General features: G+C 37.0%; 1 protein-coding gene and 1 long non-coding RNA gene across 2 annotated transcripts; one reads left to right on the top strand and one right to left on the bottom strand.

Moving 5' to 3' along the window:
• Positions 1–1,571: 1,571 nt before the first annotated feature.
• On the bottom strand, positions 1,572–6,581 carry LOC143856443 (wiskott-aldrich syndrome family protein, putative (DUF1118)). Its single transcript, XM_077366662.1, has 2 exons — positions 6,393–6,581; positions 1,572–2,112 (listed from the first exon to the last, which is right to left on the bottom strand). Exons 1-2 carry the CDS (start codon positions 6,492–6,494, stop codon positions 1,690–1,692), a joined length of 525 nt encoding a protein of 174 aa, XP_077222777.1. The 5' UTR covers positions 6,495–6,581; the 3' UTR covers positions 1,572–1,689.
• A 2,242-nt stretch (positions 6,582–8,823) lies between these two features.
• On the top strand, positions 8,824–13,449 carry LOC143863555 (uncharacterized). The gene is made up of 2 exons (XR_013240900.1): positions 8,824–9,126; positions 13,064–13,449. It is a non-coding gene; the product is annotated as an uncharacterized LOC143863555 (long non-coding RNA).
• The last annotated feature ends 3,966 nt before the right edge of the window (positions 13,450–17,415 follow it).

Consider the following 17,415-nt stretch of genomic DNA (forward strand, 5'->3'; position numbering starts at 1 on the left):
GAGGGAGAGTTGCAGCCTGTTTATTTGAGAATTGCATGGATGATCATCATTCCTATTGAAAAGAATATCATAGCTGCCAAACATGGCCAATAGTTACATTTCTTGTCGTGGTGATTATTTTTCAATGTTTTTTTTTTTTCCTTTTTAGCACTATCTTTTTCCATGCTTTTCTCGTTCACTTTCAATAAAGCTTATCACATGCTTTATGTTTACTTTCAATTCGTACAATTTTCCTCTTTATTTTTTTTTTCTCTGAGTTCTTTCCTTCTCACACTTTCTCTTTTCTAGGCCTCTTGCCTTGTGCTTCCCCTTTGCTTCTTGCACTCATTTTCCACCTCAACAACTATAGTTGGGCCTCTAGCTCAAACGGTTAAGGCTTTGTTTGTTCTTCAATTACCTACCTTAAAAAAAATTGAAGGGGCTTCTAAATGAAATGTTGATGATGACAGTGTGGGAAGCCTCATTTATGATCATGAAGGAAGAACCATATTTGTTTATAGTATTCTAACAAAACATTAGCATTCCATGAAAAATTACACTAAAAAAACCAGTTTGTTGGCATACTCACCTAACAAAACATTCTTTACATATCCTACCGAAACATCACTCTTTAAATGTATTGATTAATACTTGCAAAAACTCACTCGGATGAGAATTCAGACAAGGTAAAAAACAAGTCAACTTGGGCGAGTCAATGGTTGACTAGGTCAGTTTTTCTTCAATTCGAGTGACTCAGAGAAGTTTTAGATCGACTAAGTAGGATTAACTCAGACACAAACTCGGCTAAGATAAAACCGAGTCGACTTGGTCACGTCCATGATTGCCTTGAGAAAGTTAAAAAGTGCTACTAATAATTTTCAACATTTAACTAAGATGATCTCTTGCTTCTAAGTTCTAAGAAACTGAGATGGGTTCATCATACGCTGTTGTATACATGGCTGCATGTTTGAAGGATCCATATTTCCTTTGGGGGAGTCTGATCGTGAATGATCCAAAACACACCAATCAGGCTATCTAGATGACAGGTAGGCAGATTTGAGGAAAACAAAATCTCAAATTCTCAATGGGCACACCAAGTTTACGTGCTCTGATGTGCTGACAATGGTGACTTGGTGCACTCAGTGGACCCTAATTCTCAATATTCAGTAAAAAGACTAGCAGTAGAAGTGGTGGCAGTATGGAGCAGCAATTGGAGAAGCTACACTCATGGCAGAAAAAACTCTAGTGGTAAATTTGGAAACCCACAGCTAATACTAGTACTGCAATGACTTTACAGTTGCTACTGGTAAGATCATGATGTAAACTTTAAAACTAGCATTATAAAGTCCACTCCAAGTGAGAGTTTTAAGTCTATGGCAGTGTTTAAAAACTCAACTCAACTCATTTGACTCAACGAGTTGGACTTCGTTTGACTATAATTCAAGATGAGTAGGGCCACAGATTCAGTTCCGCTCGAAACTTAAGAGCAAAATGACATGAACTGATCCAAGCTGACTGATATGGTTGATCTACCACGTTCACTGTTAAATAACCAAGTTTTATTCTGTTTTTTCCATCTTAAGTAGTACCAGTAGCAGTAATAGTAGTAGGTGAATTGCTAGTAATAATACCAGTACACGTAGCGAAAGCAATATTACAGATGAATTTGACAAAAATGTCTCAATTTAGATTTCATACATATGAAGAAACTTACCTACATTTCTGCAAATCTGATACAAAATTCGATGCAGCGAATGCTGCTGAGCCTCCAACCACGCAAACTAGAGCCACCGCAACCTCTAAAACAACTTCCCATGGATAATCCTCAGGCACAAGGTAAACACTGAGGGGACCCAAAATCAGCAACACAAGACTCAGGTTCAAGAGAGCCCCTGGAGTTCCCGGGTCAGTGGCCGCCGAAAGGACTCCAAATTCCTCGGCTTTTGAGAGGAGACCCAGTTTCTCTACCACCGATAGAGAGAGCCCGAATTTCTCAGCTGCTGATAGTAGACCTGCTTTCTCTGCCTTGGTTAGAAGTCCCAGTTGCTCTACTCTTGTTAGCAACTTTATAGGCGGAGTGGTGTCTGTGGTGCTCTCTCGTGCTGGTTCACCCACAGGGAAGACTGTTGAGACCTGCATTTGGATGGGAAACATATAAAGTCTTGTGTAATCTTGAAGAAGTAATCCTTTGATTAATGGAACTCAATCTATTGTGATATATGTCTTGAATTCTGCCGCTAACTGTTGAAGTATAAATGATTAAATAACACCACAACAGCTTAAGCCTTTAGATTATTTGGTTGTTTCATATGGTATCAGAGCCATTGCCGCACAACAGGTCTGAGAAATTTAGGAGTTTTCACTAATTCTTGGATGATTTACAATAATCTCTAGGTGTGCTTATATAGAGCACTTACATGATAAACATGGAATGGAATTAAGATAATTATAGAAGGAAATAATCCTAATCAAATCTAATTTCCTAATCTCTCTTGCTTGCCTCATCTAATCCACTTGGCTAATTTATCTAGTTGCTTCATTTAGCCAACTTACCCAATCTACCTCCAAGATGATCCAACGGTGAGATCTTAACCCAATCCAACCGTTGGATCCCACATATTCTAACATGCCCCCTCAAACGTATATGGATTGAAAATCGATATACGTTTGACAATAATAAAAAAAATCCCCAATACAATAGAATTCCCCAAATTACAAATGTAATCAAAATCAATTGATTTGATGCACACTTCTAGAAGTCAATGACGAAGATCCTTTGATGAAGACTGATGTTGCTACCAATGATCATTGATGATGGTTGCCGAAGAAGATGCCGCTTAACATTTTGTCACGAAGAGGGCTTAAAAGCCAATAGATCATAGCCTCAAAAGGGGCTAGATTATACTCAAGCCTTGATGGGCGAGTAGATATGGGTCACTATGGACCAATGCCGGAATGGGTCACTCTGGACTGATGCCAGAATGGGCAATAAAGAAGAGAAAATTGAGAGGAAGGCGACAATTAGCGCCATGTGTATGGCAGCGACATATCAATAGAAAAGCAAGGAGTAACAGAAGACCAGGATTAGCGGAAGGCAACGACTATTAGAAGAAAAGGTGAAATAAGTTTATGGATATTGACGGTACAAGATTGTTTTTGCTTGTTTAGGGGTGTTGATAACAAATATGGGGAATGAGATATTTCAGTGATGCAAGAAGGGGTGATTGAAGGAAAATTAAGGGCTTCTAATTCAGAAATTTAGAATAAATGGTGGTGAAGTTGTTGTTATGCAAAAGAGGGTGTGTTAAGAAGGATAACAAAACACTATGGGCGAAGGAAATATTTGCAAAATTGGAATGCGAAGTAGGTGCCTTTACTAAACCAGTGGTATGCACTTTCCCACCCCCTTTCTTTCCTTAAACCGCCACATATGAAGGCATATTTTATGCCTTTTGAGGTGGCACCTTCCATTTCCATTATTGCATACCTTCCTTTTCTCACCCCATTCCTTTCTTATATTCTCACCTCCATTCCAAAAATAGCTTCTGCCATGTTACAGATGAGAAGTACATCTGCTTGCGGGAATGGGCAGCGAGACAGGTGTGAAACTGTTTGACAAACACCATGGGAGGCCGGGCAGCGCCATTGAGAAAGACAAGTTTGAGATGGCAACATGTTGAGCAGGATTAGAATGAGAATGTTTGAGACAAGTTAAGGATTAGAATGTTCAACTACAACAGAGTGGCAATGAAGCGCCGTAGGGAAGAAGTAGATGTGTTTGCATAGCAGTGAATGATGGTGCCGGGCGGACGGCTAGGCCGTCCGTCCGCCGGAGGACGCGCACACGGATGTTGTGATCAAGCCGGAGGATCGAATAGCTCTGATACCATGAGAAATTTAGGAGTTTTAACTAATTCTTGGATGATTTACAATAATCTCTAGGTGTGCTTAGATAGAGCACTTACATGATAAACATGGAATGGAATTAAGATAATTATAGAAGGAAATAATCCTAATCAAATCTACTTTCCTAATCTCTCTTGCTTGCCTCATCTAATCCACTTGGCTAATTTATCTAGTTGCTTCATTTAGCCAACTTACCCAATCTACCTCCAAGATGATCCAATGGTGAGATCTTAACCCAATCCAACCGTTGGATCCCACATATTCTAACAAGGTCTTGGTTTCAAAACTCAACAATTCCTTGATATTAAAAATCCACATCCATGGCCAACCCAAAAGAGGAGCCACATGCACCACATGTACGGCCAACCCAAAAAAAGTGGGGCCACATGTGAGGGGGAGTTTTTTTTTGAAAGGTAACGATAATTTTATTCCAAGATAGAACAGGGGACAAAATCTTGGGTTCAAAACTCAACAGCTCCTTGATATTAAAAATCCACGTGTATGGTTAGCCCAAAAGAGGGGCCACATGTACGAACGACCCAAAAAAAGAGGGGCCACACGTGAGGAGTGTTGAAGCATAAATGCTTAAATAAGACCAACTCTAACAGCTTAAGCTTTTGGAGTAATTGGCTGTTTCACAATAACCTTAATCACAAAGATAGTGGAAATCTTCTCATCTCCGTGGACATAGGTACACTGTCATACCACGTAAAACTTGTTGTATTCTATGTTTCTTCGTACTTTCTTTACTGCTTTCATGGTAATGATACGGATTCGTGTTCACACATCTAGCATGGGTCAGCTTTAGTTCAAGGAATTAAGGAAATACTGATTGGGTCCAGTAAATTCATGGTTAATTTCAAACTATCTCCAATTAGGAAACACAAATAGCATGGATCACCTTTAGTTCAAGGAAATACTGATTGGGTCCAGTAAATTCATGGTTAATTTCAAACTATCTCCAATTAGGAAATACACAGAGGTTGTCAGATAAAAGGGAATACACAAAGGTTGTCCAGATAAGAAAACTTCCTCTGAGCTCTAGACATTACTGGTCAAAAATCTTAATGGAAGTTAAGACCAATCTACATAAATACTAATAAAATGTTAGAAACCAAAAAAATTCAAAACCCTAATCCCAATCTATAATTATCAGTTTTCAGAGACCAAAAAGGTTATTTCTTTTGTCAAAACTGAAACTCACCCCCAGGTCTCAGCCTATTATAACAACCCACAGAAAGAACACATACCATACTCTGCAAATTGCTAACGGAAATACCTATGGATTTCAGAAACAATATAAGCCACATCCTGATCCTGTGCTGCATACAGATCATAAGCTCAAAATTCAAATCTAAAATTCACATAGAAAGTCATACACACCGAGAATGTAAAATCACAGTAAATTTGAAACACCTGAATTAGAAAATGTGCGAATATCGTCACATGAAAAAACCCCATCAAACTCTACAAATTGTTAGCAGAAAAATTGGGTAGTAGAAAAGAATTAATGATATAGTGATAATCAGTTACAAACCAAGAACTTAAAAACAGAAAACTGAAAATAAGATGACAGCCTTGGAAAGGTTACTTATATTTTAAGAAATGAAACTCAATGATCACTATGAATAAAGTAACACACTACTGCAAACCGTAAAAAACTAAACCAATTGTAAACAAATAAACCCACATGATTTAATAACATTGTCACCACCATATGGTGACAAAAAGTTTCTTTTTATTTTTTGGTTAAGTAATCACTGGAGTTTCGCAGGATCCCTGCGTGATTAATTCAAAACATGGCAAAGAATCAAAATCTTGTGTATGCCACTTCATTATAATCATGTGAAATTTTCCAATACATGAATCTATCAAGGCATCCTTGGTAACAGCCACATGATTTCATTGTTTGCATACCAAAATATAAACTCAAAATCGAGATCCAAAATATAAGAACAATATTCATTACACACCAAATGCTTGACTGTTTGCACATTCAATTTTTTAAAAGAAAAGATATCATTAAATTCACCTACAAATATATGGCCAATTTCAAAAATTCCCAATTGAAAACCATGCAAAGAACAGCATATATACAACAAACCCACAAAAACCAACTCAAAAAAATTGCAAAACCCAAAAAAATTAGAAATAATGCCTTTGAGTTCCTGTAAACCAGTTCCATAGAGAATTCAGACTCATACCATATCGAAAAACATCATAGAAAGACTCATTAGAAGCCAAACAGTCAATGAGATGATTCCGCTCAATTGAAACTAATAGATAATTTCAAACATCTCCAATTAAAAGCATATGAAAAGTCACAACAAATAAAATGAGAAACCAAACACCAAACTCTATAAATTCCTTATCACTAGTTGCATAAATTTCTCCAATTCCAAACCCAAATAGAAAATCACCATAAGAAAGAATCATAATATACCAAAAGGGTTTGATTTTTTTATTTTTATTTTTCAAATTGAAAGAGATGAGATATTTGAACTCACCTTCTTAGTGGCAGCAATTCTAGTTGCTGAAACAGGGTTTTGGGTAGCTTTGATTGTGGTGCAAGAGGGGAGAAAAATTGCATTACTACAGCAAAATCCCATGGTTTTGAATTTCTTCTTCTGTTTTCTTTCTTTCTTTTTTTTGGTGGAAGATGATGGGCTCTATGGAATGAGGCTCACAAGCATCAAACTGAAGGTGATGTGGTGACACATGGCTTTAACTGATTGGGTCTGATACAGTTGGATTGCTTTATTAGATTTTTTTCAGTATGAAAGGCCTATTGTGGTCTAGTGGTCCTCGGACTACTAAATCTTGAAAGGGTCTCAAATCTCCCTCATAAAATTGTGGAATGCTTCTTATGATTGGAAATTCTCATACAAGCAATGCTAGCCATTAGATTTTTGGCTTCCATGGGCTTCCCAATGATTGGACCAATACCAATGTGAAACTAGTGATCTATGGTTAAGAGCATGGGTGGCAACCATGAGAAAAATGTTCTATGGAATATTAGTGGGGCCTACCATGAGAGGTCGGCTGAGAGAAGAGACAGGATGGGAGTGAAGGGAGAAATGAAAAGCAGGGGAAAAAAAAAACTAAATTTAAAGTAGTGTATTATTTTTCACTGTTTTTAGGGATTTCTCATCCTCTCTTAAAGGTCTCTCTAGGGCCCGCTCAAGTTTCTCCCTTTCCTACTCAGCTCCTCTTCTACATTTTTTTTTTTTTTTGAAATTTTATCTTTTACAATTTTCAAACATGCCCTAAATGAGTAGGCAATTTTGTTCTATTTGGGGAAAATTTAGGACTTTTTAATGTCTAAGTGTAGTAGGAGTTCTCTCCTATAAAGTCATTTTCTTCGTCCTCAAGGATACACCGGGGATACAACGCCCTAGATCAGATCCAAGCTAAGCTGGTCATTAAAGATAAAAAAGAAGTAGAAAGTGTGGACTGCTAAAGATGGGATAAAAATAAGGAAATGATATTTCCCCCCTCTGACGGATAAAATCCCCCCCTTAAAAGTTATTCGTTAATTTTTAAAGGCAAAGAAAAATGTTAAAGCGGGTGAATTTATCCTCAAGCAGTGAACCATTCTCACAGAAACCGTCAAAAGGGAGTATTTTATCGATCCGCGGGGGGGGGGGGGGGGGGGGGGGTTAATCATTTCCCCATTTTTTTAATAAGGAAGTCCGGATAATCCTTTTGTATTATTAATAACATCCTTTTAGAAAGTCCGAATGATCCTAAAACAAGTACCTACAAAAGGCCCAAAAAATGAATGGTTTTGATCATTGAATAATATGGGCCCCACAGCATAACGGGACCCGGTTTGCTAAAAAAATGGGTTCTCATTTGGTGGCACATGCACAAAGAGAAAAAGAATGGGAGCACCAAGTTTTTACATGGTGTGTCCGAATAGTTCATTTTATGTTTCTCCAAAGGATGATTCAAACCGTCCATTTGTTGAGCCACAATATAAATAGTGTTTAAAAAAATCATTTCCATAGGATGATCCTACCCCTCCTATCTATAGAACTTTCCATAATGTGTGGTCCCTCTGTAGATCGAATGGTTACGATCATCCTATGGAAATGATTTTTAAGGCACAACCTATTTAAGTTGAGCCTATTAAATAGATAGTTTGGATCATCCTATGGAGTGGGCTGTACAATACTTTTTCGAAAAATACCGCACACCATATAAAATCTCGCACCGAGCACCAATTTTAGATTTGTTTTCTAGCGAAATGACTAAAACCATGGTTTTAAATTTCGACCGAAATCTGAAATTTCAGATTTAGGTCAACCCCGAAACCTAAATTGAGGATGCCCGAAACATTAGAGGATTTTGTCTCGGTCCCGCTTTTTCCAAAATTCCTTCCGAAATTTAAGGAAAATCAACCAAAAATACCAAAATTTAATTATTTAATATTTTCCCAAAATTCCGACCTATATTTCGGCCGAAATTTGGTATGAAATAAAATATTAATTTTAATGGTTTCGTCCAGCCGAAACTTCGGTTTCGATCGGTGAGGACCGAAACACATTCCAAAACTGAAATTTGAAACCATGACTAATACACATGGTTTTAAATTTCGGTGGAGACCGAAACCGATATTTGGCGAAATCCGAAATTTCGAGAATTTCGGCCGGAATTTCAAGAATTTTGATCTGAAATTTCGAGAAAATGTAATTTAAAAAAGAAAGAAAGAAATGTTACCAAATTTTGGAATTTGGGTCTGAAATTTCGAAATGAATTAAATGTTCTTTTTTAATTTTTACCAAATTTCGGATTTCGCATAAATTTCGGATTTCGGTGGGGTGCGAAATAGGTACCGAAACTGAAATTTAAAACCTTGCTAAAACACACTTATTTCAGGGGTAAATATACAAACTTAAACCTAATGACCTCAAATCTAATTGCCACATCAACAGGTTTAGTTGATGGGGCAATTATTCGAAAATTCAACTCATAATTAAGGGTATTTTGGTCACTTACCATCATGTTTTTGTTTGGTAGCCCCGTTTTAGAAAGTATTCTTCTCTTGTACAATACGTATGGACACCGTATAAAAATGCTTTAAGAGGAGGAGAGAAAGAACCGCCAAAAGAACCAAAACCCTAGCCCTAATCTCTCTCTCTGCTCTACTTCCATGGCGGAAAATGGGATTTCAGTAGAGAAATTGAAGGAATTCTGGTGTTCTCAGTTCCAAGACGAAGAGAAATGGCTGTTAATGCGGTAATATTCCTGATTGTATAGTCTTTGAGTTTTAAGTTTTAATCAGTGAATATTTCATCAGTGTCTATATCTATAAGTACCAAATTGGGAAATTCATTCTGCTGAAAACTGGATTGTTGGGGAAACCTAAAAGTTTCTATTTGTATAGAATGTGGATTGAAAAGGTAATGAGTAAAACCCAAAGAACAGTTCTCTGCAATGCTTGAGACAACTAGTTATAAGTAACATACATAAGATTCCTTTTTTTACTAATCTAAGTATGGGATTCTATGCACCCTTGTATTCCATTTTCTTTCCTTTTTTATGATTAGTTTATAGTTTCATGACTTATGATTTAGCCGACATTTTGAATTTATTGCTGGCACATGTGCGGTGCCGTGTCTGACACGACACGTGTGTCCACGGTATTGATACTCATTTGGACACTTTTAAATGTATTGCTAGAAGTGTTAGAATTAATGTGGGTGTGTGGACACATTTTTGTACCGTGTCAAGTGTCATTCTGTTTTATTATTGAATATTGTGCTTACCTCCTTTACTATTTATAACACTTCTTTAACTAATATTTACTGTTATATCCCCTCCCCGAAATGTAAAACCCTAAACAAACTCTAATTTCAATACTATATTCATTGTATCACATTGCTCTCCCTTTCTCATTGTATATTGGAGACGGAAGGGAATTAAATTAAATTCCTAGGCACTTCAAGTCATAAAATATCTTATATTCTATTTCTTCTCATGGCCCCCGTCTTGCTCCTTCATTTACCCTGCTTCTTGCTTCATTTGGCAACCTAGGATTAGAGTTATATAGCCCATAGTTTCAACACTCCTCCACGTCGCTGGACTCCCCCGAGTCAACTCCCCTTTACTTTGGTCGTGTTATAGTCTGAGTTCATGTTTTACCATTCAAAGTCAATTGAAACTCCTTTGAATCTCGCGAGTTATGACTGAGTCAACCAAGTACTCAACCACGTCATGCCAAGTCGACTAGGGTCTACTTTGGTCGCGTTTTGAAACACCTGATGTAGCCCTCTTGTTCTTGTTTCCATTTCATTGTTGTATCTTATAAATATCCGTGAACTTCTGTGATCAATCTGATTGTGCGCATTCAAGTTTTACAATCCCTGGTCAATCTGTGTGCTCCCTGGTCAATCTGTGCGCACATTGTTGTATCTTATATACTAGCAACAAATTAAGTAATCACAAGACTGCCAATAAATAATGAAATAACGCAATAAAGTATATCATTAGTATATATGCACTAGTGTTTTCAGAGGAGAAGGCGTGATGCTAGGCTTTTTTTTCTTGAGGAATGAGGTGTGAGGTATAAGCCTCACGAATTTTCTGAATTTTTAAGTAAAACAATTAAAAATAATGAAGAACAGAAAAATTGCAAATTTTTTTTTTTTTTGAAAAGCAAATGCTTTATTTCCAATCAAATATCATCATCAAACAATTAGTACACTAACAAATTAATATATTTAGGCTGTGAAATAGGTCATACACATAAGACCCTCATCAACTAAAATATTAGAAGTGTTTTCATTGGAGGCTCACCCTTTTAGAAAAAGGCGCATGACTCTGAGTGCTTTAGCCCCTAGGATGTGCACCTTTGAGGTGTGCCACCATTTGCTTTGTGCCTGAGGGTGTTTTCCCTGTGCCTTGCCTTAAGGTGCCTTGAAGCTTATGTCCCCCACAGCTTTGAAGACATTGATATGAACAATGATAAAAATATGGTACTTATTGGCTATTTCCAAGACTCACATCACTTTGGAAACCTTCATTTAGCTGACTTGGATCTAGTGGCTTTGTTGTTGCATCCATATAGAAGTAGATTAAGGGTCATTTTTTTCCGTTAATTGATTAGGAACCGTTTGATAAAGCCAATCTTTGAAATCCCTAGACATTTGCAAGTGGCTAGAATTCTAGAGCACATAATTTCATATATTTTTAGCGTAAATTGATGAATCTAAGTCAGATTCACAAAATTTTGGGATTTTTTCATTGGTGTTATGATTCATATATTTTCTTTTGTCTTTTTGTTTATAGATTAGTTGTAATACATTATAATTCATTTGATATGCCTGTTTTCTAAAATATTTGATTTATGCGGGTTTCTTGTTTACTTTTTTTTTTATAAATTATATTTATATTTTTATAATGTTTCATCTTTTAATGATAATTTGTGTGTAATATATTGTTTGATTGTTTTATACATTTATTAGGTTAGATCTATTAATTCTATTGTGGCTTTTTTTTTCTTAATTTTATTTTAACCTTTTTATTTAACATATGCTGTTTTGTTTTGTTATTTAGCTAGATCTACAGGTTATGAGCGTGATCCAAGTATAAATAGGTCATTTGGTTTATGTGTCTATTTTATGAACCCCTTTTACCTTTTTCGCTTTTTTTCAATTTTTAATTACTATCTTTCATTTATGTTTCCTGTTTATGAATTTTGACTTAGATCTATATATAGGCTTATTATTGTTTATTTTGCATTTTTAAAATTTTTTTTTACAATTTCTAACTATCGGACTGATTAATAGTTAGCCAATTATGTTTGTTCTTCACCTATTTTATTGTTTATTTGATCACTTCTTTAGTTAAAATAATTGTTTCTACACTTATAGTTTTAGTATTTGATCACTTCCTTAGTTAAAACAAAACAGCATATCAAACAAAAATCTTGACAAACAAGCAGCCAGGCAAACAGCTGATATGCTCCCCAAAACACAATACAAATCTAATAAAACTTAAATCACTTCAAGATTATCAAATAATTGTTTTTAGTTGAGCCAAATTTACGAAACAATATTAATAGTCTGTTATGTTGTCACTGAAATAGTATTTTCTTGGAAAAGGAAAGTAAAATGATACCATTTTCCTTTCCAAGGGATGTTTGGTTGCCATGCACTGCTCATTCTACTCATCTTGTCTTCAAGGAATTTCCCAGATAATACTCTTTTGAATTTCCCCCCGAATCAAGGGCAAATAAATAGGATTTATTTACTTCTACTTTGTTTTTACTTGGAAAATGATATCATTTTATGTTCCTTCTGCTTATCGCTCTGTTTCGCGGACCATGAAAATTTGTTAGCCTTCACTACCGTTTTGATGCTTTAACTGATTTTCTACTATGTGGGGGACATTGTCCAAGCACATGCTGGTAATTTACGGTCATATAAATAACAACAAATTTCTTGGTAGCACACAATAAAAAAATTGCTTCATAATTTTTCAACTTGATTGGATGTACATATGGGCATTTGACAATAGCATATAGATGAGATTGACTTCTGATTTTGCATTGGGCTATTTGTATCTAGATAATTTTGGAAGAGAAAGAATAATGGATTTAGACTTGTGATCAATCTATATACAATATGTGGCTGCACTTAGCACATCCACAAATGAATTACCACACTAAACATATCGCAGCCTGGGCCGCATGATGTTGATCAGCTGCTCAAAATAACATTCAATGAAGCAAACATTTAGAGGCATTGGTTTCACATCACTTGCTGTGAATTACTTAGGATTCACTGTGTTTTATAATTCTCATTCCTAGGAGTGCTAACGAATGCGGATTCACTTGCTAAAAGTTGTGTCAAGTGTCAACAGAGATGCAGTATTTGTGGGGTAACATCTGCCCCCATTATAATTTTCCATTTTTCTCATAACAAACTGTTACCATTTCAATAAAGAGAAAGAAAAGAAAAGTAAAATTTACCTTTGTTTTAGCCATGGGCTAATGGCAGAAATCTGATCAATTTTGGTAGACAATGGTTATATGTTTCTGGGTTTGCATGTAATGGATGACTAAATAAAACTTGTCAATGTGATGACAAAGGCTGCATGTTATCTAGTTTGTTTGTTTTCTGCCTCTTTTTTTTCTTTCAAAAGGATTGAATCTGAATATGTATCTTTTCAGAAGCTGCTGCGTGCTGTCGGACTGTTTGCTGGCTCCATTTTCTTAATGCGTGAGTATGGTCATCTCATGGCCATTTGAAGATGGACTGGTGCTTGCTCCTTGGACTAGCAAAGGGTCACACTTTTTTATCTTTTATACCTAGTTTTGATTAGGCAAAAGGGAATGTAGTGGTTACATAATATTAGATTGTACAGTTGCTTGTGGAAAAGTTTTGGAAGCTATTTCCTGTATTTTGTAGCAACAATGCTTTAAAATTTTCTAGGTTTTTGTGACAGCTGTGGTCATTGACACTCTAATTTAGGATTTGGAAGTGACTTCTAACATTTGCATTGTTGTTAGACTTTCTTAAACTCATGAGAAATAGAATAATAGGATTTGTTACTGTAGATCATCTGGAACTTCCATTGCTCATGTTAATCACAAGTATTGTTCATCTAAATGACCCCCAATGTAACAATTGGTCATTGGCCATCGTAACTGTAAGGGAGAGACATTCATCGAAGTCTCCGAAGAGGCTTAAAATCACGAAAAGCGTAATCTCACGAAAATCTATAACAAAGGAAACAGTTTGGATCACTTCATAGAATCCTGGAAAGCTGGAGATGATTTTGGTCAGGAAGAAAGCCATGCACATAGGAGGCTTAGATGTTTTAGGTACCTCACTGTAATTAGAAAAACTGGAAATGGCTTGGACTGAAATAACAGAGAGCTCAGATTTAGTTTTGGGAAGTTTATTGCAATGAATAAACAGGATGTGTTTAGATAAATTAGAGTTCAGTTTCTAACTAGGGAAGCTACCTGAAATATGAAATACAGGAGATAATTTTGATCATGACTTTGAATTTCAAAAAGTTTGACCACAATATAAGAAACTCAGATGCCAACTTTTAGATAATTTGAGATAATTATGGAGACCCATGAGACCCCAACACAGATGTTAACTCTTAGATAATTCAACAAGTGCATAAACTGTCAACATTTTTCAATTAGTTGAAATTTATCTATTGTTGAAGGGTAGAAACTGTCCATTTGGGTTAACAAAAATACACCCATATACCTAAAACACATGGATTTGGTTCATTGAGATTTCAGATCTTTGCATTTGCAGTAGCCAAGGAAGCCATGCACTAGGAGGCTTGACCTTAGCTAGGTCCATAACAGCAGAGGGTAATGTCCACAGCCCATCTTCACATATGAACCCTGAGGCAATTGCAGAAACCATCAGGTTTGCTTCTCCATGATATGATTAATATGATGTACTATTTGGAGCCTTTTGATTTTGAATTTCAAAAGACAAAAAGAGAGACATAGTTAACGCGGCAGGATAAATTTGGTCCATAGAAATGTGGAAGGCAATGTTTACACCCATTTTTTAATTTAAAATCGATCATGTGGGACCAATTGGCTGGTAATTTGTCTGTTAGAATTAGAGTAGCTATTTACAAACGGTCATTTTCTCCAAAGATAGAGATGGCAGTTATCTTTAACAGACTGAAGTTTGAAATTCAAAATGGAAGTCGACAGTTATGACAAGTTCCCTCCCAAAAGATTAGGAACAGTTGCAAGCAATTATATGCTAGAAATCTATACAAGGAAAGGTCTCAGAACCAACATCAAACATGTACTAATTTATCTTTACAATACTTTTCTGCAATGTCTTTTAATTTTCATTAGTTGTAGTTCAATCCAAGAATTGAAGATTTCAATGTAATGGATCCATCGTCTCCGGTGAGCATTTCTCTTTGATTCTCTATCTCTCGCACTGGCATTTGTCTGTGTTCATTTATTAAGAGTTTGATCGGATTTTTGTCGATCTCCATCGAATCGTTTCTATTCTGGGTGCATTGCCTCTAAAGCGATCACTATGGCATTGTGTCCTTTAAAAGTCCTTTTGTCTCAAAGGCATTAGAGCGTAAGGAAGAATTGATGGTCCCTTCTTCTCAATTGCCTGCAACCCAATCCCAAGGGATGGAATTGATTACCCCTCAACCAGGACTTTGGACTCTCAGCTTAGTAATTTGCACACTCACTCATTCAACACACATCACACATCACTCACAAACTAGAGCACTTCAGGACCTGGGTAATCACGACCCAAGTAATCAAGCCAACAACTAGTGTCTAGAAGGCTTGCGCCTAACACTGCAATGTAAATATAAGCACAAAAGGCACACTGCAATGTGAATATAACGTACCACAAAAGGCAAAATAGTTACCGAGGGCAAGGTCATTCCGCACCTCCTCTTAGAAGCCCTAACTTTAGGATCCGCCTCTCAAAAGGCAACTTGATGACCAAGGTAAATATGGAAACCGACTCCATAGGGAAGGCGGCCAATTAGAAAGACTTCAATTAAGGCAAGTTTCCTACACTGCTTAGGACTCTAAATCTATAAAATGGGGCCAAACTCCCAAGATCACATGATCTCTTGGAACCGCTTCTAAGCGAATCACCCAAAAGAACCACCTCTAAGTTCTGCTCCCCTTATTTCTAGTAGGCGTGCAACTTGGGTCAAGTTCTGCTCCCCTTATTTCTACCAGGCGTGCAACTTGGGTCGGGTTGGGGCAACCCGAACCCGACTCGACCTGAGTTCAACCTGACCCAACCTGACTTTTTATTTAAGCTTACAAAAGTAAAAGGGAAGTGATATTTACGCCCCTTTTGATCACCATGGACACCAAGCGTGTCAGTGTATCAATGGCAAAAAGGGGGCTAATGTACTTGATGTCAGAAGAATCCAGTGGCTTTGATTGCAAAGTACAATGGCAAATGGGTGTCCCTGGTGATAAAAGGGGTGTAAATATCATTTCCCAAATAAAATTGATAAAAAAAATGTTGGGGCCCAAGCCCTTAACTTGGAACAGACCCGAACTCAACCTGGGTTGGGAACTTAGAAGCAGGAACCTCCTCTCGAGGTGCCGCTCCCACCTCGGAACCTCGATTCCGCGCTCCTTAGGAAGGAGCTTCCAGGGAGCGCGACCCCGGAGAGACAGGAACTGCTCTAATGACGCTCACAGCCTACTTCTATTACTTTATAAGCCCCACGATCACCAACTTCCTTATATCAAACTCCTCCAACTCTTCAAAGTAATTCGTTGGAGAAAGCACAAAGCTTGTGCATCTTCAGAAGGCACGAGGAACGAGTGCACACAAATGAAGATGGTGAAGATGGTTAAAAATTAGCTTTTAGATGTTCTTAAATTTTGAAAGATACATATGAAAATGGTTAGAAACTATTATTCTTTGATGTGCTTGAATTTTGAAAGATATATAAAGAAAATATTATATACACGATCCCATGACGCTCCCAAACTTAGACTCTTCTAGAACCCACGCTTCCCCGCCCCCACCCCCACTTCGTGCTTTTAAGGTTGGGAACACTCAACCCGAACCAGATCCGGGCTTGACACCATGGTTTTAAATTTCGGCCGAAATCCAAAATTTCAGATTTCGGTCGGGACTGCAACCGAAATTTGCCGAAATTTCGTGAAATACCAAATTTCGGTAGAAATATAGAGAAAATGTATATTTAAAAAAAAAAAGAAATATTACAAAATTTCGGCCGAAATCCAACATTTCGAAAGTAATTGAATAACACTTTTTAATTATTACCGAATTTCGGATTTCGCCAAAATTTTGGATTTCTGCCCAGTCCGAAATTGGTTCCTAAACCGAAATTTAAAACCTTGGTCGACACAACCCAACTTTTAAAACCTTGGTCGACACAACCCAACTTTTTTTCGAGGGTTGCACTCCTAATTTCTACTTGGTTAAAAGAAAAATCTACTGCACCCCCAAGTTCAGAAGTATCTGGCAGTCAAAGAAAAACAACTGGAAAGTTTATGCAGCAGCTGTCGAAAGAGACATCCAGCCTAACTTCCCATGTGCTCCTCTCCCATTGGTTGGTAAAAAAGAACAGCTGGAAAAAGAAATTTTTGTTGGAAAAAGCAGTAAATGAAGAGGAGTGGCCTGGGGAAGAAAGGAGGGCCAATATATCACTTCTCATAATAAATACTCACAAAGAAGAAGTTGGAGATGTATTATTTTGACAAGTAGGACCGGCTCTGCCACACCTTCATCGGACACATAGACGCCGGCTATGCCATAGTTTTGTGTTCATTAAAATACCCGTCTCTTAAAGACATTAAACCCCTATCCTTTATTATCATGTTTACACCCCTGCCCATACCAACACTACACAAGCAATGCTGAGATGGATCCAAGGACGAAGATCTGCAACCTGTAGGCAAGGAAGAAACGTCAGAAAGCCGCAGGAGTTTGGACTCAACGGAGGCTCTCTGATGCCTAACTTAGGCATCAGATACGAATTGAGCTCTCCATAGGCTTAGTGGAA

This window comes from Tasmannia lanceolata, unplaced genomic scaffold, assembly GCF_043159265.1.
Source record: "Tasmannia lanceolata isolate RefF3 unplaced genomic scaffold, GAP_Taslan_0.1 ptg000003l, whole genome shotgun sequence".
Lineage (NCBI taxonomy): Eukaryota > Viridiplantae > Streptophyta > Magnoliopsida > Canellales > Winteraceae > Tasmannia > Tasmannia lanceolata.